This window comes from Anas acuta, chromosome 2 (genome assembly GCF_963932015.1).
Source record: "Anas acuta chromosome 2, bAnaAcu1.1, whole genome shotgun sequence".
In the NCBI taxonomy this organism is placed as follows: domain Eukaryota; kingdom Metazoa; phylum Chordata; class Aves; order Anseriformes; family Anatidae; genus Anas; species Anas acuta.
Window position 1 is genome coordinate 916,844 of NC_088980.1, and position 27,374 is coordinate 944,217.

Genomic DNA, 27,374 nt, shown 5'->3' on the forward strand with positions numbered 1-27,374 from the left:
ATGGCCCTCTCTTTCATCCTTGGGGTGTCCCCAGGGTGTCACTGTCACCTCCTTTATCCCCAGGCTGTCTCCAAGGGGTCCCCAGGGTGTCCGTGTCCCCTTCTTCATCCCCGGGGTGTCCCCAGGGTGTTAGTGTCACTTTCTTTACCCCCAGCTTGTCCGTGGGGTGTCCCCAGGATGCCATGGCCCCCTCCTTCATACCTGAGATGTCCCCAAGGTGTCCGTGTCCCCTCCTCCATCCCCAGGGTGTCAGTGTCCCCTTCTTCACCCCAAGGTGTTCCCAGGAAACCATGGCCCCCTCCTTCATCCCCAAGGCATCCCCAGGCTGTCTCCAAGCTGTCCCCGGGGTGTCAGTGTCCCCTCCTTCCTCCCAGCAGAGCTGCTCCAGCCTCCGAGCATCCCCATGGCCTCCTCTGGACTCCAGCAGCTCCATGTCCCGGTGCTGGGGGCCCCACAGCAAAGGCAGTGCCTGAGGGGGGGTCTCACAAGAGCGGGTCACAGGGGGACAATCCCCTCCCTCGCCCTGCTGGTTTCTGGCCCACAGGCGCACATGGTGCTGGGACAGGACCGAAATCACAAAACCTGGGCCAGGGGAGGAGGAGGAGGAGGGCAGATAAGGCTTTGTGGTGCAAATTCCCTCCCAGAGCCACAATTCCTGGCTGAATGGGGCTGGGAGTGGGGGCTCTGCATGGCCGCGGGGCAGCTCCTGCATTTCCCTGGCGCAATTCCTGCATTTCCCTGGGGCTGGGCGAGGGCACCCGTGCAGGGTGGGCACACCAATGTCACAATTCCCGTGGCCTCACCCCCACAACTCCCTCGGTGGGGGCTGTTGGAGGCGGCACGGCACCAGCCGACACACGAAGCCTGGCATCAGACCACATCATCTTTTATCCACAGCTCTCCCCAGCCCTGCGGTGACCCCGGCTGTCCCAGCAGCCTGTCCCCGGGCCACCCAACTCCCCCAAAACCGGGCAGGATTTCAGGAACCCTGAGTTCGAGCGCTCCGCTCCCCGTCCCACGGTGCCGGACACGCAGCAGCCACTTCTCAGCCGAGCCACTTGCTGCCGGACCTCCTCTGCTTGCTCTCGCCCCTGCAGCGTGTCAGCCGGCCCCGTCCTCGTCCCCGGGGACGTGGTGGGGGGCTGCGGGGAGCCCCACGGTGCTGCCCCCACGGGCTGCTGCACCTCTCCGCCTGCAGAAACGCTGCCCCTTCCCAACCACAACCCTCATTTTACGGATTGTCCTGCGTCGACACCTTGCAGGGCACAGCCCCCGGCTCCTGGCCGCGGCCGGGCACGCCGGCAGCAGGAGGGCTGGCGGCGGCGTGGACCTTCTGGTGGTGGTTCAGGGACTGCCGGTGGCGAAAGCTCTTGCTGCAGCCGCTGCACTGGAAGGGCCGCTGCTGCGTGTGCCGGCGCTGGTGCTCCTCCAGCGACGCTTGCAGGGGGAAGCTCTCGGCGCACTCGATGCAGCGGTACAGCCGCTCCCCGGCCCCGCCGCCCCGCGCCGGCCGGCCCGCCCAGCCCGCCCGCAGCTGCACCCCGTGGATGCGCTGGTGCTTCTGCAGGTGGTGCTTCTGGATGAAGCCCTTGCCGCAAGCCGGGCAGCAGTAGGGCCGCTCGCCGGTGTGGATGCGGTAGTGCTTGTTGAGGTTGGACTTCTCGTTGAAGCTCTTGCCGCAAGCCGGGCACTGGAAGGGGCGCTCGCCCGTGTGCAGGCGCTGGTGCCGCAGCAGCGCGGCGTGGTGCGCCAGGCTCTTCCCGCAGGCGGTGCAGATGAAGGAGCCGTTGCTCTTCCTCGCCTGGCTCTGCTGCCGCGCCAGGAGGCTGCGCTTCAGCCTCACGCTCTTCCAGCCCAAGGGCAGGCCGTGGGGCTCGTCCCCGGCGCCGCACGGGCCGTGCTCCTCGGCGCCGGGCTGTGCCGAGGCAGCCTCCGCGGCACTGTCCTCTCCCAGCGGCAGCCCCTGGGGCAGGGTGAAGGGCTGCTCGGTCCCCGCGCCGTGCCCGTGTTCCGCCGGGAAAGGCAAAGCCCCCGGGGCAGGGCGAGCTTCCAGCGGGACGACCACGGGCTTGAATTCAGGCTGGGCGGCTCCGTGCTTGCAGAGCTCCCCCAAGCCCTCTCCAGCTCCCTTCTGTTCGTCCAAGCTGCTGTGGCTCTCCCAGGGCACCGGCAGCTCCTGGCTCAGGGGAACCTCCTCTTCCAGCCTCATCGAGGGAGCCTGCGGCAGGGCCAGGCTTTCCGATCCTTCCTCCTGTGGCTGCTGCTCTTCTGTCTTGATCACGATCTTCTCACCTGCTGGGAGACAGCAATTATTCACCTCCAGCCAAGGAAAGCTCTCCCGTGCCTCTGGCCCCAGCGCAGGAGCAGGAGCTGAGCTTCCCCTGCAGCACATTGGTGAGACCAAGCAGCAAACGTGCCGCTAGAGAGGGAGCAGGAGGGTTTTACCACGAGCAAAGAGGAGAAGAACAAGAGGTGGAAGGATGCTGGCGTCTGCTGGGGGTTATCTGGTCACCTTGGGGGGCACTCAAGGGCCTGACAATGCAATAGTCGTAAAGGAGCCAGAAGAGAGGAAAACACGAGGGCTTTTGTAATTGTTCCACAAAAAGTCGGGGCTGCTGAGTCCTCTGTCCTGGAAGGAACTTTGTCGGGAATTTACAGCAGGGTTTACCTGGGTAAATGCGGGGCAAAGGACCAAAGCTCCCTTCCAGGAGCAGGACCGAGCTTGTCTGCAGGCAAGCAGGCGCAGAGCCACGCTCACGCTAAGCCCTGCCCGGGCTTTTTCCACTCTCTCAGCATTTGGCTTGGACATTTGGCGTGGCTCCTTTCGGATTTCTTTCCCCCCTGCGGCACTGCTTTTCCTCCTCAGCCCTCAATTTCCATCCCCTGGCCCAGCCGAGCTGCGTGCAGCCCTTCCCCACCCCCAGGCCCTCTCCGTGGTGGTGTTCACGCCATCGTGGCTGCCCGAACTCACCGCCACCGACGTGCCCTGACACCGCTCCCTTCTCCAGCAGCCCGTGGGTCCTGGTCCCCAAATCCTCCCCGTCCTCGGCCGGCAACAGCAGAGAGGGTTTGGAGCTGGCGTCGCCGGGCCCTAGGGGAGGAAGTGGCCGTGCCAACGGTTGATGCCGGGCGCTGGCACCACAGCCCCTGGGCAAAAGCTGCTCCGGCACAGCCAGGTGTGGTGGAGGGAAGGTGACAAAGTGTCCGAGACGTGCGCAGGGACTGATCCTTACCAAGAGAGACCACGGCCTCGTAGCTCCCCTTCACCGCCATCCTGTACAGCTCCTGCTGCCGGCTGTCCAAGCCACCCCACTCCTGCTCCGGCAAACAGGCGGCGTCATCCTCACCCGCCGTGGGGACCTGGAACGGCAGGAGGCACCCCCTTAGCACCCCCTTAGCACCTCCCTGCCCCCACAAAGTGCCCTGATCCCTCCCTCCGTGTGCTCTGGGCTGGCACAGTGAGGGTGCGGAGCTCCTGCGTGTCCCAGCCTGAGCTCAGGGAACAATCCCAAAGCAGCAGAACGATGCCTCCCTGCTCAGACAACTCGCCCCTAGCAGCCAGGAGGTTTGCATGGGGCTTGTCCCCATCACCTGGGGCACATCCCCCATTCCCTGGGGCTTGTCCTCATTACCTGGGGCTTGTCCCCCATTCCCCAAGGGCTTGTCCCTTTTACCTGGGGCACATCCCCCATTCCCCAGGGCTCATCCCCATTCTGTGGGGCTTGTCCCCATTACCTGGGGCATGTCCCCCATTCCCTGCTGTTTGTCCCCAATACCTGGGGCTTGTCACCCATTCCCCAGGGCTCATCCCTGTAACCTAGGGCACATCTCCCATTACCTGGGGCACATCCCCCGTTCCCCGGGGCTCATCCCTGTTACCTGGGGCTTGTCCCCCATTCCCTGCTGTTTGTCCCCAATACCTGGGGCTTGTCCCCCATTCCCCAGGGCTTGTCCCCATTACCTGGGGCACATCCCCCATTCCCCAGGGCTCATCCCTGTTACCTTGGGCACATCCCCCATTCCTTGGTGTTTGTCCCCAATACCTAGGGCTTGTCCCCCATTCCCCAGTGCTTGTCCCCATTACCTGGGGCATGTCCCCTGTTACCTGGGGCACGTCCCTCGTTCCCCAGGGGCTTGTCCCCATTAACTGGGGCACATCCTCCATTCCCCGGGGCTCATCCCCATTACCTGGGGCTTGTCCCCATTACCTGGGGCACGTCCCCCATTCCCCGGGGGCTTGTCCCCCGTTACCTGGGGCACGTCCCCGCCGGGCCCCATGCCGGGCCGGGGTGCCCAGCATCCGCGGTGCCTCAGCTGGCGCTCGACGTGCTCGAGGCGCCTCGTGCTCTCCTGCAGGAGGGCGGCCAGGGCGGCCCACTTGCGCTCCAGCTGCCCCCCGAAATCCAGCACCGCCTTCTCCAGCTCCGACAGCTTCTTCTCCGCCGTCTCCGCTCGCCCTTCCAGGCTCAGCAGCCGCAGGGCCTGCGTCTCCACCTTCCTCTCCACCGCCTGCACCGCCGCCACCACCGTCCACAGCGAGATTTCGGCCACCCCCGGCTGCTTCTCGCCCTCGACGGCCACCGGCACCGCCACCGGCACCGCGACGTGGCCGGGGGGCTGCGGCGGGACCGGCTGCCAGGGCTCGGGCCCCCACTCGGGCTCCTGTTAGCGGGGAGAGAAAGGAGTGAGGGTCCAAGGGGGGGGTGCTCCGAGGGTGGGCAGCACCCTAGGGACCCCCCCGTCCCCCTGTCCCCCTCCTCGCAGCACCCGCACCCCCCAGGCCTCCCACCCCCACCCCGGGGTGCGGCGAGCACCGGGCTGCGGCCAGGGCCGGTCCCCGCCGCCCAGGGGAGGAAGGGACAGGGGGAAATGGGGAGGTTTGGGGGGGTTTAGGGGGGGTTGGAGCCGCCTCCGCCCGGTGCCCGGTGCCCCCCGTACCTGAGCCGGGCCCCACCGGGCCATGGCCGCCCCTCGCCGCCGCCGCCTCCGCACCACGGCGCCGCCTGGCGGCCCGCCCGCAGCACGGCCCCGGGCCTGGTTCTCCTCACAGACCCCCCCCTCAAGGCCCGGGACCCCCGGCCCCTCCTTCCCACAGCCCCCCCCCAAAGTGCTTCGGGGCTGAAAAGTCCCGGCCCCCTGGTCCCCCCAGCCCAGTTCCCCCAGTTTCAGTCAGCCCCGTTCCCAGTTCCCCCCCCCAAGTTCCCAGACCCCACACGCACACAGCCCAAGGACCCCCCCCAGCCCCAAACCACCCCGGTCCCAGAACTCCCCACACGTTCTTGGAGCCCTTCCACACATTTTAAGGTCCCCCCCGGTCCCAAACCCTCCGTGTCCCCAGCACCCCAAGTCCCCGATCCCTCCTCATACCCCCCGGTACCCCATCCCTCCCCGACCCCCCAAATTCTGATCCCTCCCTCACAACCCATCCCTGATCCCTCCCCATATCCCCCAGCCCCTAATCCCTCATACCTCCCAGCCCCTAATCCTTCCCCATACCCCCTCGAGACCCTGATCCCTCCCCAACACCCAATCCCTTATCCCTCCCTGATCCCCCAACCCCGATCCCTCTCCATATCCCCCAGCCCCTAATCCCTCATACCCCCAACCCCTGATCCCTCCCCGACCCCCCAACCCCTGATCCCACCCCGACACCCCATCCCTGATCCCTCCCCATATCCCCCAGCCCGATTCCTCCCCGTATCCCCCAACCCCAACCCTTCCCCATACCCTCAGCCCCTAATCCCTCATACCTCCCACCCCCTAATCCCTCCCCATAACCCCCCCCCAGACCCCGATCCCTCACCGTACCCCCCATACCCCGATCCCCCCCCAGATTTGAGGCCGAGCACAGCCCAGCCGTGGCCGTCCCGTCGCCCCCCAGCACACACCACGGGGCCGAGTGGCTCCTGCTCTTTATTCCAGCCCCACCGCTGCCCCACGCCGTGGGGGGTGAGGAACCGTGGGGCCACGGCCCGCAGGATGAAGGCACACAGGGAAAGTCACGGCGGCGACCCCGCTGGCACTGCGGGAGCCCCCTCTGCACATTTCATCCGCCAGAACCCGACCTGGCCGCTCCCGACGCTTTCACACTTTTACCCCCCAAAATTATTTCCCCATCAGCATCCTTATCCAGCTCTTCAGCTCCAAAATCACAGAACTGTAGGGATCGGAAGGGACCTCGGAAGATCATCGGGTCCAATGTCCTCTTACTCCCCTCGGTGACTTCCAGAAATGGGGGAAAGACCCCGCACCAGTGCTTGCAGCCCCCGCCGGCTGCCCACCCGTGCTGGGACCTGACCCCAGCCTGGCAGGGCAGCACCACGGGGATGCGGCGGTCCCACGGGGGCTGATAGCAGCACGACAGAGCCACGTTCAGCTGTCACAGCAAACATTTCCACGTTTGCCATCTACCCACACCTCCAGCCAGAGGAGTCCTTCACCTAAACCAGGTCCTCGCCCCCCGGCAGAGGCTCCTCGGGCACAAAGAGCCGCCGGGCACAGGCGTGCTGGGCAGGGCGAGCTGCAGCCAGGCTGCCCAGGGCTCGTGGCCAAGGAGAGGGGGGAGAGAGGGGACAGCAGCAGCCCTCCACCCTTGGAAACGACCCCCGTGCTCATAACCCGAGCTGGAAGGGACCCACGAGGCTCATCGAGTCCAGCTCCGACCCTTCTCTCCCGCTACGTCTCCTACTTCCCACCCCCGTGCCTAAATAGGTGCCACGGGCAGAGGCAGCTTGTTCCTGCACTCGTAGGGGCTCTCCCTCCTGGGGTGGGTTTTTTGGTGCCCGGCCAGGTGCTCGTGCTGCTTGAAGGCTTTCTGGCACTCCCCGCACCAGTAGGGCCGCTCGGCCTGGGGGAACAGCTCGGAGGCCCAGACAAAGCTCCTGTTGCAGCAGGCGCAGAGGGTGAAGTGGTGCAGGTCAGCGTGCATCCCCTGGTGCAGCATCAGGAAGTTCTGGCTGGAGAAGTTCTCCATGCACTCGCTGCACGTGTACATGATTTTTTGGGGCGACAGCGGGCACCGGTTGGGGCTGGGCTTCTCCCACTGCGCCGCCGCCGCGGCGCCGCTGCCCTGGGCACGGGGCTGGGCGGCCGGGCAGGGGGGCTTGCTGGCGCGCTCCTTGGCATCGGAGGGGGGGCAGAACCCCGTGGCCGCCCGGATCCGTAGGTGCCGCCTGATTTTCTTCTTGGACATGAAGGCCTGGTTGCAGTCGACGCAGACGTAGGGCACCCAGTTGCTGTGACTCCGCTGGTGGATGATGAGGTTGATTTTGAGCAGGAAATTCTTCCCGCACACGACGCACCTGTAGAACTTCTCCCGGGAGGAGCTGCGCTGGCAGCTCGCCGTCCTGCCCTTGCAGGCGCTCTCCACCACCATTTTTTTGGGCAAGGCGACCGGGTGGCTGCGATCCGTGCACGCCGCTGCTCGGCAGAGACCCGGGATCGGCTCCCTGTCCAGCTCCTTGGGCACGGCTGCCACCAGGTCCCGGCCACCGCTCGCCGCGTCCTTCAGCTCATCCTTCTGCAGCCCCTCCAGTTCGGGCACCGCCAGCTCCTCCGCAGCAACCTCCTCCCGCGGGATCTCTGTCGGGATCCCCACATCAGCACCTGCTGGAAAGGTTTGCAGAAGATGAGCATCATTCTTCCGCTCGGTTTTGAGGACAAGGCATAAAGATTCGGGGCTTTTCCCATCCCTGCCCACCCGGGAGCTGCTACGAATGGAAGCACCAAACCCCCCTTTACGCCGGGACCACGGTGTGGGTACACGCAGGGCATGGGTACAGAGACACCCCCGGGTGGCTTGGCACGACGAAATATTGCTGAGGGTGGGAAGAACCCAACAGATTCGTCAGGGATTCGCAAATGTGGGCTGGTTCACACCTGGCAACAGGATTTACTCTCAGAGCCCCATCTCGGCTATCAAAATTCATAGAATCGTGGAATATCCCGAGCTGGAAGGGACCCACAAGGAAAATCGAGTCCAACTCCTGGCACCGCACAGATCTACCCAAAAATTCAGACCTATGACTGAGGGCACAGTCCAAATCCCATCCCAAAAGCCCCCCCAAAGCTCCCGGGTGCCGTGCTCCTTGAGACCCCAGCCCCTGGCCGGGATGAGGGGGGGGCTCTGCCCAGTACCTGCTGCAGGGGGGGGAGATGGAGGCGGCTTCAGGTTCACCACATCACGGCAGCACGTGGAGACGGGGCAGGGCACAGAGGGGCCCGGCGGGCTGAGCTCCATTGGGGTGCCAACAGCTCCCTGAAGGACACGAGCTGCAAGGGCAGAAGCAGGAATTAGGGCAACGGGTGGGACACGGGCAGGGCCCGGGGTCCCTCATTTGGTGGTCTCGCCGGGCACTCACGTGTGCTGCAGTCCGGGGTGGCCACTGGGTTCCTGCTGCCCTCGCGGGACTCCTCCGCCTCCTCCTGCACAGCTCCATCGCTCGCGGAGCCAGGAGAGCTGGGTTCTGGGGGAAGAAGGGGATTTGGGGTCAGCAGCAGCTGCCGGGGTCCCCCCCAGGGCTGCTGCACCGGGGGAGGTCCTGGTAAGAGGCAGGAGCCCCCCCAGTGTCACCCACCTGCGGCTGGCTCTGGGGGCACCGCCTCTCCGTCCCGCTGCGGCTCCGGGGGCACGCACGGCTCTTCTTCCTTCTCAATCCGAGACAAGAGCTCGGGTTTGGCGAGGTCGCAGTCTGTTCGAGGGCAAAAACAGGGATCAGGGGCGAGGCGCGACTGATTTGGGCACCCCACAACCTCTCACGTGCACAGCCCCTGCCCACCAAAAGCTCATCCCCCCCACTGCGGCGCTGCGCAGAGTTAGGGGCGCACAGGAACCGGCAGGGAGATCTACGGGGGCACCCTTTGGGTTTTCTGACACCCCCCCAAAAACAGCCACAAGGAAATCCATGGGGTGCGTGGGGTGTCACCGTGTAGGGTGCAGAGCGCTCACACCCATGCGCATGCCCAAAGGGGAACGGTGACCGCTGAGAAATCCCCGATTTGGGGCGCTGAGATTTAGGGCAGGGCCAAATTTCGGGTCACCCCCGTGCCACCATGGGGCTCCCAGCGCCGTGAGACTTCAGCCCACCGTGCCCGCAGGAGACCCCACGGACATCCCCCAAATTCTGCTCGCTGCCGGGGGGGGGGGACAAGAAATGGAGCAGATTTTTTTTTTTTTTTTTTTTTTTGGGGAAATGGGGGCGGAGATCCCAACGAAAGGGAAAGGAAAGGAACCCATCGGGACCGGCCCTACACAGGGACACCAGCATCTCGTAGCTGCCCCGCATCACGCTCCGGTACAGCTCCTTCTGCCCGTGGTCCAGGAGGGCCCACTCCTGGTGGCTGAACTGCACCGCCACGTCCTCGAACGTCACCGGCACCTACGGGAGCAGCGACCCCATAAGGCTGAGCCCCCAGCCCCTCGAGCACCCGCTCAGCCCACAAAGACCCCATAAGCAGCCCCCAGCACCCCAAATGATCCCCAGACTGATCCCTAGACCCTCAAACACCCTCTCCCCACCCAAATCGCCTTATAAGCGACCCCCAGGCTGACCCCCAGCCCCAAAAACACTCCCCCAGCCCACAAAGAGTCCACAAAGCAACCCCCAGCCCCACAAAGACCTCAAAGCAGCCCCCATGCTTACCCCGTCCCCACAAAGACCCCATAAGCAGCCCCCAGGCTGCGCCCTATCCCCACAAAGACCCCAAATTACAACCCCTGCTCCCACCCATCCCCACAAAGACCCCATGAGCAGCCCCCTGGCTCCTCCCCCTCCCCACAAAGACACGAAATAACCCCCCCAGTCTCACCCCCATTCCCACAAAGACCCCATAAACAGCCCCTGGCTTTCCCCCATCCCCACAAAGACCCCATAACCACTCCCCTGGCTAATCCCCCGACCCCACAAAGACCCCGTGACCACTCCCCCCGACCCTCCCGCCCCCACAAGACCCCATAACCACCCCCCCGACTCCACAAAGACCCCATAACCACCCCCCCAACCCCACAAAAACCCCATAACCACTCCCCCGACCCCCCCCCCGCCACCCCCCACCCCAACAAAGACCCCATAACCACCCCCCCAACCCCATAAAGACCCTATAACCACCCCCCCGCCTGCCTCCCACCCCAACAAAGACCCCATAACCACCCCCCCAACCCCATAAAGACCCCATAACCACTCCCCCGCCTGCCTCCCACCCCAACAAAGACCCCATAACCACCCCCCAACCCCACAAAGACCCCACAAAGACCCCATAACCATCCCCCCGTCTACTCCCCGACCCCATAACCACGCCCCCGAACCCCCCCACCCCCACAAAGACCCCATAACCCCCCCTGCCTCCCCCCACCTCCACAAAGACCCCATAACCACCCCCCTACCCCCACAAAGACCCCATAACCACCCCCCCCGCCCCCACAAAGACCCCATAACCCCCCCTACCTCCCCCCACCTCCACAAAAACCCCATAACCAATCCCCCCGCCCCCACAAAGACCCCATAACCACCACCCCCGCCCCCACAAAGACCCCATAACTCCCCCTGCCTCCCCCCTATCCCCACAAAGACCCCATAACCACCCCCCCAACCCCACAAAGACCCCATAACCACCCTCCCAACCCCACAAAGACCCCACAAAGACCCCATAACCATCCCCCCCGTCTACCCCCGACCCCATAACCACTCCCCCGCCCCCTCCCGCCCCCACAAAGACCCCATAACCACCCCCCTAACCCCACAAAGACCCCACAAAGACCCCATAACCACCCCCCCGGCCGAGCCATACCGAGGGCAGCCGCAGCCCCCCGGCTCCCCCATCCCTCAGCGCCTCCTCGGCCCTCTCCAGCCGCCTCTCCAGGGCCTGGATGCGGGCGTTCAGCCCCTCCATCACCCCCCCAACCCCCCCGGGAACGGCCCCGACGGGACCCCCACGGGACGGGACGGGACGGGGCGGCCCCGGGGGGCGGCCCCGGCCACCTCCCCCCCCCCCTCTCCCGGTCCCCACAGCGGCCCCCGCCGGACGGGCGGAGCCGAGCAGCGACCCCGGGAGGGGGATGGCGACCCCCGGACTGGGGGGGGGGTGTGGGGGGGGCTCACGGAGGGTCTCAGGGGTGTTTTTTGGGGAAAAAAGGGCAAATTTAGGCGGATTTTAGCCCATCTCCCCCGGGGCCAGCGGGAGGGCTGAGGGAGCGGGAGCCCCCCCTTTGGGGTCCCTCAGCCCCCCCAGCTGCCCCCCCGGCTGTCTCCTCTTTTTTATCCGGGTGATTGACAGCTGTCAATCACCCGCTGCCTCTCCTCGAGGCCGCCGGCCGGCAGGGGACGCTGTGGGGGACGGCGACAGCCCCCGGGGTGGGGGGGGGGGACACTGGGGGGGGGGGTCCAGGTGCGGCGGAGGCTCCGGGAACGGTGCAGGTAGGGCCCGGTCCCCGTCCCTGTCCTTGTCCCCATCCCTGTCCCTATCCCGGTCCCGGTGTCCCCCATCGGGCAGGGAGAAGCCATTCCCGGTGTGTCCCCCCCCCCCTATTTTAGGGTACCCCCCGCTCCCGGTGTGTCCCCCTCCCCCTTTTAGGGTACCCCCCCGGTCCCGGTGTGTCCCCCCCCCCCCTTTTAGGGTACCCCCCCGGTCCCGGTGTGTCCCCCCCCCCTTTTAGGGTACCCCCCCGGTCCCGGTGTGTCCCCCCCCCCATTTTAGGGTACCCCCCCCGGTCCCGGTGTGTCCCCCCCCCCCTTTTAGGGTACCCCCCCGGTCCCGGTGTCCCCCCCCTCCCCTATTTTAGGGTACCCCCCCGCTCCCGGTGTGTCCCCCCCCCCCTATTTTAGGGTACCCCCCGGTCCCGGTGTGTCCCCCCCCCCCTTTTAGGGTACCCCCCCCGGCCCCGGTGTGTCCCCGCACCCCCTATTTTAGGGTACCCCCCCCGGTCCCGGTGTCCCCCCCCCTTATTTTAGGGTACCCCCCCCGGTCCCGGTGTGTCCCCCCCCCGTCGGGGATTTAAAGATTTAAAGCTTTAAAGCCCCGGTCCCGCTGTGCCGAGCTCCCACCGCTTCCCCTCTCCCCCCCCCCCCAGCAGCCCCAACCACGGGTGGGGGATCCCCACGGGGTGTGTGTGTGTGTCCCACCCCAAAAAATTAAAAAAAATAAATAAAAAATTAAAAAAAAAACACCACTTCCCCTCTCCATCCCCAGCAGCCCCAACACGGGTGGAGGATTCCCACGGTGTGTGTGTCCCACCCCAAAAAATAAAAAATAAAAAAATAAAATAAATTAAATAAATTAAAAAAATAATAAATAATAATAATTAAAAAAAAAAAACACCGGGGGCATGACCTCCCCGCCCCCCCCCGGTCCCCTCTGCCCTCCGGGCCCCCCCATCTCGCTGTGGACGGTGGTGGCCGCGGTGCAGGCGGTGGAGAGGAGCCTGGAGGCGCACGGAGCCCGGCTGCTGGGGCTGGAGAGGAGGACGGGGAAGGCGGAGAAGAAATCCCTGGACTGCCAGAGGACGGTGGTGGATTTCGGCAAGCGGCTGGAGAGCAAGCTGGCCCTGCTGGGCACCCTCGTCCAGGAGTACGGCCACCTCCAGCAGCGCCTGGAGAGCGTGGAGAACCTGCTGAGGAACGGGAACCTCTGGGTGCTGCGCCTGCCCCCCGCGCCCCGCGGAGAGGTGCCCAAGGTGAGGCTGAATCTCACTGGAAAAAGGACAGGCTGTTACCTTCTGCAATAAACAATAACTTTTTTCCCCTGGAAATGACACCAAAGTATAGGAATTACCTTTATTATGGGGGGTAGAAACCTTGAGTATTCACAGAATTAGCACAAATTAACCAAGTTATTCCTACGGTTATAAATGACAGACCCCGTCCTCCGTGGATCAAAATACAAGGGGTCTTAAGGGTTCTTTTGGTCATTCTATCATAAAATACTGGATCATTTTTAATTTACACCGGAATCCAACTGAATGGTATCCAAACGACTCTGTCGTCTTCGTCCGGATCTTCGCGCGCAGAATTACGGGCAAAAAACAGCCGGCAAGGGAGCTCAAAAAAATCAAATTCTTTGCTTACCTTTATTCAGGTTCAGGATGGCATTAGTCCCGATCCGACTCAAACAGGAGCCACCAAATGGTGGGGCGCCTCTCTTAGATTAAATCAGAATTCAGGAACTATAGCCATCCCGGACGAGCCCCCAAAGTGTTATAAATGGCTCAGGATTCAAATTAGGATTAAATAAAAAAATAGGATTTATTGAAAGAATATAAAGGAATAGAGGTAAGCAAACAGCGCTGGGTGCACCGGGAGTCTCCGCTCCACCAGGACGCACCCCAGTTACATCAAGCAGCTGATTTTTATGCACCTAGACTAATACATATTCATTACTACTTCTAAAAAAATAGATTATTATTATTAGCTTCCGGGGTCCAGTTCCTCCTACTGGAGCATGCGCATCAGTCTCCTCTGGGGGTCTCTAGGGGTCTTTCATGCTGAAGGCTCGTAGTCTTCCTCTCCCCTTTGTACTCACTCGGCACTATTCCAAGTTTATAGAACATTTTCTGCAGTTCTTGTCTCCCAACCGTCCTTCAGCTTCTTTTTCCTTCCTCTTAATCTCTTGGCCCCCTGGCCAGATACCAAGGATCCTCATAGTATCCCATAACAGTCACTAGTTGTTATCAGCTGTTCTGAAACTCCCAGACATCAAACACAAACAGCTTTCTTATTTGACGCTTCACGAATAATTAAAACATTCTTCCCCAGCCATTCACAGACACATCTATAGCAGTGTTAAGTTAATCTCGAAGAAGACAGGAAAAAAAAGGCTGTAACTGTTAGAAATAGAAGTCCGGAATAAAAAAAGCAAACAGGTTCATAAATTTAAGGAGTGTTTTCTGAAGACGTGATAAATGGACTAGAATGAGGGGGAGACTGGGACACACTGCATCTGTGGTTCAAGAATTAAATTGCCAGTGCAGGGCCCAGAGAGCAGACAGGATTCAAACAGAATTGTTCTTTATGGACACGAATTGTTAACACATTCCTCACAAAAGTATACGGATTACCTTTATTATGGGGGGTAGAAACATCGATTATTCACAGAATTAGCACAAATTAACCAAGTTATTCCTACTAAACCTCCTCAGCCTTACTCTCATCGTATCATAATTCCCCCAGACAGGATTTCTTCTCTCTTTTCAGCACCTGATCTATGTTAGCATTAAAAAAGAAATAGAAATGCAGAAGTTTTCTTCCCCTGGTGCTGTGAGCACGGCAGAGGGGTCTCCCCGAACCGGAGCGGGTGCTGAATTTGTGACCTCTACCCTTGCAGGCTCCAGAAGGGTTCGGCAGCAGCGCCGCCGGCTTCTCCGAGCCGGAGTGGGAGAACCTGGAGGAATGGCAGAAGGAGCTGTACAGAAACGTGCTGAGGGGGAGCGGCGAGTCTCTGATCTCTCTGGGTAAGATGAGCTCTGTTTCGGGGGGCTTCTTCCCACACCTGGGAGCTGAACACACCCTCGGTGGCCAGGACTCCTTGAGGTGGGCACCGGCTGCCGTCACCTCCAGAGGCTGCTCCGTGCCAAGCGCAGCCCGCAGACCCCTTCCCTGAGGTCCCCAGATGTTTTCTGCGATGGGGCTGGCTGCCCGAGCCAAAAACCACCGTATTTCGGTGAGCCCTGCAGTGGGGTCTCACCAAATGGTGTTTTGAAGGTAATTTCTCTGTGCCTCGACAGATTACGCCGTCTCCAAACCCGACCTCCTGTCCCGGCTGCAGAGAGAGGTGCGCTGCGATGAGGTGGATTTGGGAGAGAGGGAGATTCCTCTGGAGCCGAGCGCAGGCAAGGAATGAACTGGTAGAGGGTTTATCCTTGGGGATGGTGTTGGGTGGTGATGGTCCTGATTTGCTCTCGCAGGGACTTCTCGGGTCGTAGGAGGAGCAAGTCCCAGGGGTGTAATAGCGTTAGAAAACATTTAATGGGTTTGATTTTTTCCGTAGCAGAATCTCTGGTGTTTAGACCTGATGCAAGCAGCCAGGACAGCAAAGGAGGCACTCAGTGCCCGGCAGGACAGGAGAACCTGGAGGCAAAAGCAGTGCTGGCAGAGCCCACAACCGGTGAGTGCTGTTTTGGAAGAGCTTGGACACAACAGCAGGGAGGACGCTGTCCTGAAACGTGGTCAGCTGTAGGGTAGTGGGGAAGCCCCAGCAGCAGGAGGTGCTGGAGAGGGGTTGGAAATGAATGCAGGGTGGCTGAGAGCTCCCCTGGGTGCCGCAAGGGAAGGGTGACACCTGGTGAAGGAGTTCCCTCTTTCTATCGGCAGAGTACGGCGTCCCCGAGCCGAGCTTCGCAGGCGCTCTGAAGCAAGAGGACGAGGCGTGCTCGGAGGAGCAGGGAGCCACGGAGGACATGGAGTTCACTGAGCTCAGCGTGGGTGAGTTGTGAGCAGCCCCACGACGCGCAGGGAGAGCTGGTGCTGGGCAGGGGGTGCCACCCAGGGTGGCACTGCCGTGGGACAGCGTGTCCAGGTCAAGCACTCCCGTGCTTCTCAGTCACATTCCCTCTTCTTTTAGGCTCTCTTCGAGGGGCCTGTTTGATTTTGGGGGCGGCAGGGGAACGAGTGAGGGGGTATCAGAAGCGTCCCGTGCCACCCACCAGTTGTGTCACCCCTTTGTTTTTCTCCTCAGTCCCAGCAGACGAGGTGATAGCCTTCAAAATAGAGCAGCTGGACTCCGACGAGTGCCTGCAGAGCTCCGAGCCCCCCGCAGCTTTATCCAGGGAAGCAGAGGAGGTGGTTTTCCAGGGTCCCAGCGAGGCGCTGCCCTTCGATGGTCAGTACGGCTCTCCCGTGCCCCTGAGCACGAGCAGGCTGGTGCCGTCCGCTCACGGGGAAGGTGGCCTGGGCGAAATCAGCGCCGTCACGTTCTACAGGCAAGAGCGCCCCGAGGAGAGACCCCACTCCTGCGCCGCCTGTAGGAAGGGCTTGTGTCTGAAGAAGATGCTGATGATGCAGCAGCAGGGGCACGGCACGCTGTGCGGGGCCGAGTACCCGGAGGACGGGGAGGTTTTCCTCCAGCAGCAGCACCAGGTGGAAGACGGGTCCCGCGTGGGCAGGGGGAGCTTCAGGCAGAAGCAGAACGCAAAAGGCAGGGACAAGGCGCGTGGCACCGACAAACCGAGCCAGAAGAGCCACGCTCCGGGAAGGGCTTACAGGTGCAACAAGTGCCAGGAGCTCTTCCCCCAGAAGAAAACCCTCATCATCCACCGGCGCGTGCACTCGGGGCGCAGCCCAGGCGTCCTCTGGTGCTCCTACTGCGGCAAGACCTTCAGCCACCCCTCCAACCTCACCCGGCACCAGAGGATCCACACCGGGGAGAGGCCGTACCAGTGCGGCGAGTGCTCCAAGCGCTTCACCCAGAAGCAGCACCTCCTCCAGCACGAGAAGATCCACCTGCGGGAGAGGAACTGCGTGGCTGGCGGTCGCACGAGGGAGGCGCCGCTGCACGGCTTCTAGGGGTGGAAGAGGTAAGGGAGGAGAGAACCTCTGCTGCTCAGCGCTGAAGTCCCTCCAGCGATTTATCCCAAAGGTCCAAGCAAAGTAGATTTAGGATCCGACTTGGCACTGCTGCCCTCTTCGTCGTGGTGGCGATGGCACGCCGTAATACCTCATAGAGAACCCAAAATCTCTTAAGGATAAAAGTGTCTGGGGCTTCTCCAGGTTCGAATCAGTTACCTGAGCTGGCTACAAACAGCAAGGTGAGGTTTTTGGAAGGAGCTGCTCTTTGCCTGGAGTTTCCCCGGCTGCTTCTCCTGGATGAACTTCTGCTGTGCTCAGTTTCATGGGCAGGTTTGAGTCACACGTTTGCAAAAGACTCCACGTGCACGAGGTGGGGGCAGGCTCATGGCTTGCACGGATGCCCCACGTGCCAAAGAGGGGCGGCCGCTCAGTTCCTAGCTCTCCATGCACAGGCCAAGTGACATTTTTATTGCTGCTGCTGCTCGGGAAGCTCACTCGAAATACAGCTTCATCTCCTGGAGCGGCTGAGGTTGGGGGCACCTCTGGGTCCGTGCAGTCCAACCCCTGCTCCTGCAGGGCCACCCAGAGCTGGTGCCACACATCCCGGTGGCTTCTGAAGATCTCCAAGGAGGAGACTCCCCAGCCTCTCGCAGTTCCTTCTCTAAAATCAGATTTACTTTTCTGTAAACTGCAGCGGTAGGGCCACCTTCTGCCCTGATGCGTGAGGTTGTTCTGACGTGCACTGGGTCCTGCTCCGCTGGAGACTGGGTTTGTAGTGCAGGAACTGCGGGGAATTCGCTTCGTTGCCTCCTCCTGAGACCTGCAGGACTCCCAGTGGAACTGAGAGGGGAAAGGACTCGTTAGCCAGAGGCAGTGCACAGCTGTACGTTGGGATAACTTTCTGCTCACTGCCTGCACGTTAACACTTTTCTTTGTATGTCACTATCGTCTTCATCTCCCTTTCCTCCTGTTAGCTTGGGGTTGATACCATTTTTTTTGCATTATATCCCCAAAGGAAATGTGTTTAACAAATACATCGTGCAACTTCAGGGCTTGTGCTGCTGCCTGACCTGGTTGAAAGCTGCTGCGGGTTCTCCCCATCACTCACCAGGCTTTAGAAACCCCTCTGTCGCTGCCTGGTCCCTGCTTTTGGCCAAGAAGTGAGGTCCCTCTCCAGGTCCTCGCTGTTCATTGCCGCCTGCTCTGGTCCGTTTAAGCTAACCCGATGCTTGCAGAATCCAGAGCAGGTCAGGGTGAACGTGCTGCGAGCCTGTGCTGCGGGACAGAGCTGGCACAAAGCCCCTGGCAGGAGTGCCAGCCGCTGCAGGTGTTTGCCTGCTGACATCTGCCTGCAGCCTCTTCTCGCCTTGGTGCCGCTGAGGTCTTTGATCTCTCAGCCTCTGACGTGTCTGAGTGGGTCTGTGTGCGGTGAGCCTCTCTGCCTGTAGCCGTTTGGGATTTTTTTTTACAAATATGAGATCTGTGGGGACAGAGGGTTCCGTATTTCATCATTTCTCGGGGTTCAGTGGCCTCTTGCTGCTATCAATCTGGTCCACGTGCGTTCTTTCTCTCCGCTATTTGACGTGCTGAAGGAAAATCTCTCGGCAGTTAGCAGTGCAGGAGGGCATTCGATACCCAGACAGCTCGTTTGGGTCTTGTTCAACAGGCAGGTGAGCTAATCAGTCCTCCAGTGGTTTCCTGCTGCCTGGTGAAGCTGCTTGTCTCCGTTTCACCTTTTTTTGTTAACAGACTGTGAGCCTTCAGGGCAGGGAACACGTTTCTATCTGTGTGCGAAACGCCAGTTACATCTACGGCAGCAGATACTTGATTTTTTGATAATAATGCCATGAAACTTGAACGGATTAAAGTGTGGAGTCCTCGGTGCTTCTTTTTTTTTGGTCTTTTTCTAATGTCACTTCACCTGCTTCTCCTGGCCCTGGGTGTGAGTGCACAGGGAAAGATCCCAGGGACCTGTCACACCTACATCACGTTCCCTGCTCAAAGCAGCTGGCAGTTTGTTGTATTTTTTCTTACTGATTGGAATACAAAAGCCTCCCTTGCAGAACAGAGTGGGTTTTCATTGTTTTTTTCTTTTTCTTTTTTTTTTTGTAATACTGCAGCAGAACCTGAGCAGGAGCGTTGTTTTCCACGCGCGCTTGAGATCCAAAGAGGGCCCGAATGGTAACAGCACCTAAAAATAGCCTGTCAGTGAGCTCACTGTGCAATCCTCATCCTGCGGGCAGATCACATCGATCCTGCTGCAGGCAGAAAGTTTTCAGCAGCCACAGCGCTGCAGTCACCCTCAGCTCAGCCCACTCCTTTGAGTCCGGGAGGAGCAGGATTATTCTGGGGTAAAGGTGCAGAGGTGCTCCGATTGCCCTCTGACCTGAACAGCCGAAAATTTGGGAACATTTCAGCAGCATTTGTGGGTTATTCTACAAACCAACAGCTACAGGAGACCATTGTGGGCTGCTACGGCATACAAAAGGATGGTAAAAAACACTGGGGTCCTCACCACAACTGTAAAAATCAGCAAAAAGTCGGGCATTTGAGCACCGTGGGCTGGGAAGGGTTACACTATCTTAACAGCACTCTCCTATTTTTGTCTGAGACCTCACGTTTTAACTGCTACAAAGCATCAGAGGCAATTGATGTGCTCCATATTTCAGCACGTCCTGATGCTAGCTGTGATAATACCGGCAGAGCAGTATTTTGCGCAGTGAGTCACAGTTTCCCTGCTCGAGCCCGGCTCTCTTGTATTTCAGAGATCAATATGTATATTTCAAATGGATCTCGGAGCTATTTTGAGGTTCGTGCAGCTTAAATTTCAGAAACGCAGCCCTGAATTCGAGAACAAACATTGCCGAGTGACACAGAAATGCGCTGCTCTCCAAGGAGAGAAGAAAAATCCTCGCCCAGATGCCGTGATGCTTACGGGACAGAGTGAAAGCTGCAGGGAGAAGCCAGGGGAGATGCAGGAGGGGAGGGAGAATTTCAGGAGCACAAGGTGATGCTCACGGAGTCCTCACACCTCCCGTGAACAAGTGCTGTGGTTTTGCCCTCCTTGGGTAGCACCTCTCAGTGTAACTCTTTTCTGATCTTCCATTGCATGGTTTGAGGTGGTCGGGCACTGGGACAGGCTGCCCAGGGACGTGGGCACGGCCCCGAGCTGCCAGAGCTCAGGAATCATCTGGACAATGCTCTCAGACACAGGGTCTGGTTTTTGGATGGTCCTTTGGGGACCCAGGACTTGGACTCAATGATCCTGGTGGGTCCCTTCTGACTCAGGCTACTCGGTGATTCTACGGCTCCATTTTGTTTAAGAGCAGCTCAAGCTTTTGTTTGTTCATTTTGCAAGTACTTTCCGCTGCTAGAGCAACTGCACATCTTTTATAGCTTTACGACTTCAGATTTTTGTTGATAAAAGCCTCTCTGCGCATCCTACCCCACAGAGGCAGGAATTCTTCACATACCACGGGAACACGGCCACTTCTGCATTTCGGATCGGGGGGCCAGCTCTCCTGCACACACAGCTCCTTAGCGCCCTGTCCAGGTTCTGAAGCCTCTTTCTGTCCATTCCTAGGATGGGCCAAGCTGGATGGGGCTGGCCTGGGCTGGGGGCAGGGGGCCCTGGGCATGGCAGGGGGTGGCCATGGGGGGTTTTGGGGTCCCTTCCCACCCAGACCTATCTGTGGGTATGAGCAGTTTATTGTAGTACAGCTCAAACACCAGATTCTGACTGTTGGAGGTGGCTGCAGAGCTCGTAAAATCAAAATATCTCAAGTTGGAATGGACCCACAAGGATCATCGGGTCCAACTCCGACTGATTGGGATCATTGAGTCACAACTCGGCACCATCCTGACACCTCTCTGCAGCATGAACGAGCACATCAGTGACATCAGTAGTGTCAGCAAACACTTTTATCTTTGCAGTTTTGGTCACTTCAGAGGTGAAGGAGGTCCTGTAGGTCCAGGCTGGAGTCTGCAGAACACATGGAGGCATCACTATGGGAAGCCGGTGGCAGCTCAAATGGGGTGGTAATAGGGCCAGGCAAACCACAGCCAGGGCCAGGACACACCACATGGCCACCGTGCCCCTGTCCTGGGGCCGTGGCAGTCCCCAAAATGAACCTCAGGTGCCCCACACCACAGGTCAGCACTGGCCTCGTGCACAGACGGGATCCCACACCCTCACAGGCCCCAGCCGTGCTCCCTGCACCCAACATTCTTTTGTCACATTTTTTTGTCACATTTTTTGTCACATTTTTTTCTGATTTACAAATTGAGCAGACATTGTCTGCAGCTCTTGGGGTCACAAGCGCGAGGAACGTCACCGCTGTCCCCCCGACGTGGCACTGGTGAGACCGCAGCTCCCGCCAGCACCCCGAAAGGAGGATGCGGGGAGGGAGGTGTCCGGCATTTCTCGGGGACAGCACGTGAGGGAACAGGCTCGAGTTGCTGCAGGGCATGGCTACGTTGGGTTTGGGGCAGGATTTCTGCATGGAGAGGGTGGCCAACGGGAGCGTGGGTTGGTGCACCCAGCGTCCCAGGCTCTGGTTCTGCTTCTTGTCACAGAATCCCAGCTGTTGGGGCTGGAGGCCCCCTCAGGGTCCCTCTATCTCAGGTGTACTCCAGCAGCCCCCGGATCTGCCCTTGTTCCCACTGTTTAGGACAAATTCAGAGAGTTTAAAACGAAAAATGATTTATTTGTGAGTGTGTTTCTGTCACCGGTACTCCTGACAAGGCGCTGGGTGTTACTTAGCGTGGCAAGCTTTACATTTTCAGGCTGACTTTTAACGAATAAATTGATAAATGAAGCGTCCCAGTGTCCCAGGCTCTGGTTCTGCTTCTTGTCACAGAATCCCAGTCCAGTTGGGGCTGGAGGCCGCCTCAGGGTCCCTCTGGTCCCAGGGGTGCTCCAGCAGCCCCCGGAGCTGCCCTTGTTCCCACTGTTTAGGACAAATTCAGAGAGTTTAAAATTAAAAATGATATATTTGTGAGTGTGTTTCTGTCACTGCTACTCCTGACGAGGCGCTGGGTGTTACTTAGCGTGGCAAGCTTTACATTTTCAGGCTGACTTTTAATGAATAAATCGATAAATGAAGCGTCCCAGCGTCCCAGGCTCTGGTTCAGCTTCTTGTCACAGAATCCCAGCTGTTGGGGCTGGAGGCCCCCTCAGAGTCCCTCTGGTCCCAGGTGTACTCCAGCAGCCCCCAGAGCTGCCCTTGTTCCCACTGTTTAGGACAAATTCAGAGAGTTTAAAGTGAAAAATGATTTATTTGTGAGTGTGTTTCTGTCACTGCTACTCCTGACGAGGCGCTGGGTGTTACTTAGCCTGGCAAGCTTTACATTTTCAGGCTTTTAACGAATAAATCGATAAATGAAGCGTCCCAGCGCCTCAGCCTCTCGGTCAGCCGGGCCCCCCCCGGGCCCCGCGGGCGGCTGCAGGGGGCGCTGCGGGGCCGGGCGCGGAGCTCGGGGCCGCGGAGCTCGGCGGCGGCCATGGCCGGGGGCCGGGAGCCGGGGCGGGCGGCGGCGATACCGGGCTCGGTCTCGGTATCATCGAGGCTGCTCCGCCTCGAGGCCCGCTTAGCACGGGCGGAGCGGCAGCTCCGGGCCGCCTTGGCCCTGCGAGGCCGGCTGCAGGCGCTGGAGCGGCGGCTGGAACGCGGAGGCCGTCGAGGGGCTTCGGGGCCGAGGGGCCCGGCCCGGTTGCGGGCACCGTGGGCGCCCTTCGGGGAACGGGAGCGGCGGGCGCTGCCGGGCTGGCGCCGGGCCCTGCGCCGGGCCCCTCGCAGGAGCCCCCGCGGAGCGCTGCTCCCCCGCGGTAAGGGCCCAGGGAGGGGGGAATGGGAGAGGGGTGGTCGTGGGGAAGGGGGTCGGGGGATCCCCGCTGCACATTGAGGCACAAGGAGGACCCCAGAGGCATCAAGGAGCCCCCCACAGCTCGCCCCGTGGCTCCCCTATACCCCCAGCCTGCATCCTCGTCTCCCCTTCCAGCTGCCCTGCTTCGGTGTGAAGCCCCTAACCCTGTCCCATCGCTGCCAGCCACCCTTTTTTTCCCCAGAGCTGGTTTTTAAAGCATCTTCTGAGCCCCTCACACAAATATCCATGCTGGGGCGTACACCCCTGAAGGGCTGCACCGATCCCTTCCGTGTGGTACCGGAGCGTGAAGGTAGAGCAAGGTGTGGAGCATCAGCCTGTCCGCCTTACCCCATGTAATTCATGGAGGCGTTTTTCTTTTTAAATAGCTTTTATTCATGATTTTCTCTTAGTGATGTTCTTTCTAAGTTCTGTTCTTGCTCTGTATGAAGCGGTGAATTTCGGCATCCAGCAACGCTTTCCTGATGGGCTAGAAGTGCTGTGGGTGTGACTGAGGGGCACTGAGCAGAGACTGGCAGAGCCAAAGCAGCAGCAGGACTCAAAAACAAGAATTCAGGGGCACCTTCCTCCCCCCGGGACACCTGGAATAAGATTTTGTTTCCTGACATTGGCTGCAGCAAACCAGGCGTTGCAGCTGCAGAAACGTGTGTGTGTCCCTGAAGCTCACCAGGGGCTTTGTGGCAGATACCTGAGCTCTGCTGAAGGGGTCTCGGGCAGCAGGAGCTAGGTCTGAAGCGAGGTTTTCACTGGTACCAGAGCTAGAACAGAGCTGCTGAGCTGGGATGGGATGAGAATGTTAATTAATGTTGTATACGGAATTAAAATACCCTTGCTTCCTCTGAACAGAAGACAGCATAATCCATGTTAAACAAGAGGAAGAGTTGTGTGCAGCGGATCAGGAAGAGGTGGAGGCTACGGGAGCTCTGGAAGAGCCCTGCCCAGGTGAGTAACTGCATACCTCGGAGGGAAAAAGGCAGAGGGATTAGATTCTAAGCTTTATTTATTATTTTTTTTTCCTCACGTTCCAAATATTTTATAAAAAGCTCACGTTTCTGAGCAGACTTGCCACCAGTCCTGACAGGTAAGCAGCTGGTATTTCGTTTTTTCCCTTCTCACAGCTATCCTGGAGTTTATGGCTGGTTTTCATCCAGCAGTGGAAGGGGAAATGTTTCACTCCCCCTTAAATTCCTTACTCTGTACCCCTCGAGCTGACAGCTGGAAGCTGCTTACTCACTTTTTTGGGCCAAAGAGTTAGCTCGGAGGAGGCAAAATCAGTGGCAGGACCAGGCGTGGGGCACCTTACCCTTTGCGAAGGGTGGCAGCTCTGTCTGTTGGCTGCGCTAATTTTATTTGGCCTGTAGCTTTTAAAGCAAACTGGGATTTTTAGCCCTTTCTGTCAGATTTCATTTAGAAAGCGGGCTTATGGGAGCTCATGTAAAAATCTAGGGTTGCCATGGGGAAAAACAAAACAAGGACAAGTCTCAGCCTTGTAAAATCTTGAACTTAAGCACATCTGATAAGCTTGTCTTGAATTTTGTCCTTTATCAGAGCCAGCGTTTTATGAGCCCGAGACTTCAGGTCGGATCAAGAGAGGCACGGAGGCGTATGCCAGAGAGCTGCCGGGCGCAGAGGGTGAAGATGTCCCAGGAGACCCTGACACGGGTGAGGATTCCCTGGAAAAACCTCCCGGTGTAGGAGTGACCACTTGGGTGGCTCCCGAGGCTTTGCCTGCACTTTTCCCACCTTTGTGAGCTCCTCGGTCTTCTGTGCTTTGCAGCTTTCTCCAGTGTTTCTCAATTGTGTTTTCCCCAATGAACAGAATTTCAGACTTGTGCAACCGATGTTATGTCATGGATTAAACAAGAGGAGGAGCCACGCTGCCCTGACCGGCAAGACTCAAAGAAAGAAGAAATCTGTACGTACCCAAGAACAGGTCAGTAGTGAATTTTATCTGAGATTCCCTGGGATAGCAGATCCAATTCGGAGCATTTTTTATGTTACATTAAATGTCATGGCCGTACGATGTAAGCCATGAAAGAATCAGTGCAAACCTCAGTCTGCCAGGTAATGTTTGTTCGCAAAATTGTATTTTGTCAGCTGAAGAATCTCTTCCCTCCCTCAGCTGCCCTAAAACTGTCATAAACACCTCCTTGGTTTTCAGTTCAGGCAGGTACAGCGGTGTGCTCAGGTTGGTACTTTCAGCTGGCTTGGTGTGTCCAAACCTGATACCAACGACCGTGGAGCCTTGGCTTTGTGTTCCCGAGCAGGAGAGCTCTCCCGCAGCAAAAATTGAGGAGGAATAGGCAGAAGAATATTTTGGGTAGAAATCAGTTGGTAGCCCAGAATGCCTCCAGTTCCTGTAAATTATTTGGGCATTCATGGACATCGACAGGCGCGTGGTGAAGCTGCTATAAATTAATGGATAAACCCTCGGTGTGCCAGTGACAGTGGGGACTGCCTACACGAATGGTTTCACCCCACAGGAAAAAAGGTCCTTTAGGATATTGCCCTGGTGCAGGGCTGGCAGGGGACAGAGAAATGTCTCTGGACATGGAAAAATGGAAAAAAAAAAAAAAGGGGGACATGGAAAATGAGGAGCCTGAGCTGAAGTCCTCTGATGGAAGATAATGGTGAAAACGAAACACTGGGTTATTGTCACAGGGAGCTGTAATTACAGAAAAAGAGAATTTGCAGTCAGCAGAGCTCCAGGCAGGGCCGAGTGGGGCGTACTTTGCCCAGTGATAAATCTAAAGCTGTGCCGAAGCAGCTAAGGTGCCAGGTACCTCTTGGGGTTGGATTGGTGGGGGTCAGAGGAAGGCAGGAGAGGAACATGGGCCTTAGGGATTGTTCACAGAGATTTCAAAATGTAAATGCTAGCAGATCGTTTATTTTCCTGGGGGTTTTGTTTCAGTGGAACGCTGGTACTCGCCCTTCCCCTCACTACTGAAGCCTCCCATCCTAGGCACTTTGCCCGTTGGTGCAAGAATATTGAAGAATGTATTTTTTGGATAATCTCAGGAGGCTTCTTTAACTGAAAGTCTGTGAAATCTGTCTGTTTCAGTGCATGGTGAGAACATGAAGAAGGATTCTCCGGCAGATAGCTTTGGAAGCACGGTCTGTGACTCTGGTGTACTGGGGAGACCCGGAGAGAAGTTTTGCAAGGATCCTGCCCCTGGAGTGACGTGGGACAGTCAGTGGAATTCGGAAATGATGGGAACGAACACCACCAGGAACGGCTTTGGGGATGACGCTCGGTACAACCAAGCGTTTGGTGAACATTTAGACTTCTTCAGCGCTCAGGAAAGTGTTGGAAAGAGGCCGTGTGCCTACAGCAAATGCGAGAGAGACTCCAGCCAGCAGGAACCTCTTCCAGCTCCCCGGGGAGACCGAGAAGAGACATTTCCAGGCCCCGTGTGCGAGAAGAGGCTCGGCGAGAGGATGCTCCAGCAGCAGCCCGGTGCTCCGGGGGAGAAACGTGCGGGGCAGAGGGCTCCTGTTGTGGGGGCACCGCTGACAGCCCACGGACAGAAGGCTGCAGGTGGAACCAGCATTTGTGCAGAGGCTCATCCAGCTGTGGGACACAGGGAGAAGCTCCCCACAGAAAAACCCGTACCCAGCCCCTGCGGGGACGACCCGCAGGACGTGTCGGAGGCACCCAAGGGTGGCTTGGCGGGCCAGCAGCAGAGCCAGGGCAGGGGGAAGTCCTACATCTGCAACGACTGTGGGAAAAGCTTCGTGTGCCACTCCTGGCTCGTTCGCCACCAGATGACTCACACGGGAGAGAGGCCCTACAAGTGCTCGGAGTGTGACAAAAGCTACCGGAGGAAAGATTATCTTTTAAACCACCTGCGCCGCCACTCGGGAGAGGGGCTGTTCCAGTGCCACCTCTGCAGGAAGAGATTTGTGCTCAGGAGGAGTTTAGTTAAGCACCAGGAGAGTCACGTGCAAGAAACACAACGGACTGTGGGCGCTTGGCCCTGCGCAGAGATCCGGGAATCTGTTGTGCACTCCAGATAGAAAATCTGGAAAAATGGGTTTTCCAGCCCATTTAGGGGCAGGGGGGCAGCAGGATCTCCCAGCGGGCAGGAGGAGGCTGTTGAGCGGCCGCCCTGTGCCCCCTGCCTGGGAAGGGGATATTTTGGGGGGTTGTTTTCTGCTGGGCATGTTGGGGTGCCTCTCCGCGGTGCCTGCCTGAGGGTGTTGGGGATGTGTAGGAAATGTGCAGCGCTCCCTTACTGCACGCAGAACGACACCAGCACCCAGAAAAACTCGTGGTGCTTCAGGCAGAGCATCCGAAGTGTCGTCCTGAGACGTCTTAGACCCCAGAGACTGGTCTAAAAACAAATTCAGGTTACTGCTGGTTCACTAAGCACGTGAAATCGTGTGAGGGAACACCCAACACATGTGAAAACCTTCGAGAAAGGAAGCGGTGACCCCGCGGCTGCCTCTCCAGCAAGTGGTAGCTGGATAGCGTGGCCTGGGGGCAGCATGAGCCCTCCTGGGAGCACGTTTTGGGGGCTCCGAGCTGCTGCACCCCGAGGGAGGGCTCCTGCGGGCTGGGGCTGGCCTGGACGAGGCGATGCAGAGCAACAAAGGGGCCTGGAGCGCGGCTGCCATTTTGTGTAGCCTTAAAATTCTTTTCCGCTGCCCTTCGCCATGTCGTTACAGGCCTGCTGGGGCCGTTTGTACAATTTTCTGCGTCCCGTGAAAACAGAGAAGCTCAAGACAAGCCGTTTGCGCAATTTTTACCTTCAGTAATTGTATTTTTGGACAATGTTGGTGTTTGCCAGGGGCAGCGCTGTTAGGGAGGAGTGCCCCGAGGTGCCGGGAGGCCTGGGGTATAGCTTGGTGGCATCGAGGTGGGACGAAGGCAGCCGCAGCCCGTGGCTGCCTCAGATTGAGGCAAAAACGTGTGGATTTGGCTTATTTTGCCTGGAAATGTGCATTTTTGTAACATTTACATTATTGTGAGAGCCCTGTGCCGCGTTCTCCAGGGAA

General features: G+C 59.1%; 3 protein-coding genes across 8 annotated transcripts; 1 reads left to right on the forward strand and 2 right to left on the reverse strand.

Annotated features, from left to right (window-relative positions):
* Positions 1-870: 870 nt before the first annotated feature.
* Positions 871-5,075, reverse strand: LOC137851943 (zinc finger protein 777-like). 3 transcript variants are annotated; one of them, XM_068673077.1, is made up of 5 exons: positions 4,939-5,075; positions 4,252-4,662; positions 3,234-3,360; positions 2,972-3,091; positions 871-2,292 (listed from the first exon to the last, which is right to left on the reverse strand). In XM_068673077.1, exons 1-5 carry the CDS (start codon positions 4,960-4,962, stop codon positions 1,232-1,234), a joined length of 1,743 nt encoding a protein of 580 aa, XP_068529178.1. In that variant the 5' UTR covers positions 4,963-5,075; the 3' UTR covers positions 871-1,231. The 3 variants fall into 3 exon arrangements, with proteins under 3 accessions (XP_068529178.1, XP_068529177.1, XP_068529179.1); XM_068673076.1 differs by having other exon boundaries at positions 871-2,295; XM_068673078.1 differs by lacking the exon at positions 2,972-3,091 and having other exon boundaries at positions 871-2,295.
* Positions 5,076-5,895: 820 nt separating this feature from the next.
* LOC137851947 (zinc finger protein 777-like) lies at positions 5,896-10,989 on the reverse strand. Of its 2 annotated transcripts, none has more exons than XM_068673087.1 (6): positions 10,786-10,989; positions 9,251-9,377; positions 8,577-8,690; positions 8,361-8,465; positions 8,137-8,271; positions 5,896-7,605 (listed from the first exon to the last, which is right to left on the reverse strand). In XM_068673087.1, exons 1-6 carry the CDS (start codon positions 10,885-10,887, stop codon positions 6,704-6,706), a joined length of 1,485 nt encoding a protein of 494 aa, XP_068529188.1. In that variant the 5' UTR covers positions 10,888-10,989; the 3' UTR covers positions 5,896-6,703. The 2 variants fall into 2 exon arrangements, with proteins under 2 accessions (XP_068529188.1, XP_068529187.1); XM_068673086.1 differs by having other exon boundaries at positions 5,896-7,608; positions 10,786-10,988.
* Positions 10,990-11,389: 400 nt separating this feature from the next.
* On the forward strand, positions 11,390-27,118 carry LOC137851946 (zinc finger protein 777-like). 3 transcript variants are annotated; one of them, XM_068673085.1, is made up of 10 exons: positions 11,390-11,411; positions 12,184-12,667; positions 14,314-14,440; positions 14,714-14,818; positions 14,977-15,093; positions 15,300-15,410; positions 23,223-23,318; positions 23,925-24,038; positions 24,196-24,309; positions 25,438-27,118. In XM_068673085.1, exons 2-10 carry the CDS (start codon positions 12,320-12,322, stop codon positions 26,391-26,393), a joined length of 2,088 nt encoding a protein of 695 aa, XP_068529186.1. In that variant the 5' UTR covers positions 11,390-11,411; positions 12,184-12,319; the 3' UTR covers positions 26,394-27,118. The 3 variants fall into 3 exon arrangements, with proteins under 3 accessions (XP_068529186.1, XP_068529183.1, XP_068529184.1); XM_068673082.1 differs by lacking the exons at positions 11,390-11,411; positions 23,223-23,318; positions 23,925-24,038; positions 24,196-24,309; positions 25,438-27,118 and adding an exon at positions 15,664-18,377 and having other exon boundaries at positions 12,190-12,667; XM_068673083.1 differs by lacking the exons at positions 11,390-11,411; positions 23,223-23,318; positions 23,925-24,038; positions 24,196-24,309; positions 25,438-27,118 and adding an exon at positions 15,664-18,377 and having other exon boundaries at positions 12,190-12,667; positions 14,980-15,093.
* The last annotated feature ends 256 nt before the right edge of the window (positions 27,119-27,374 follow it).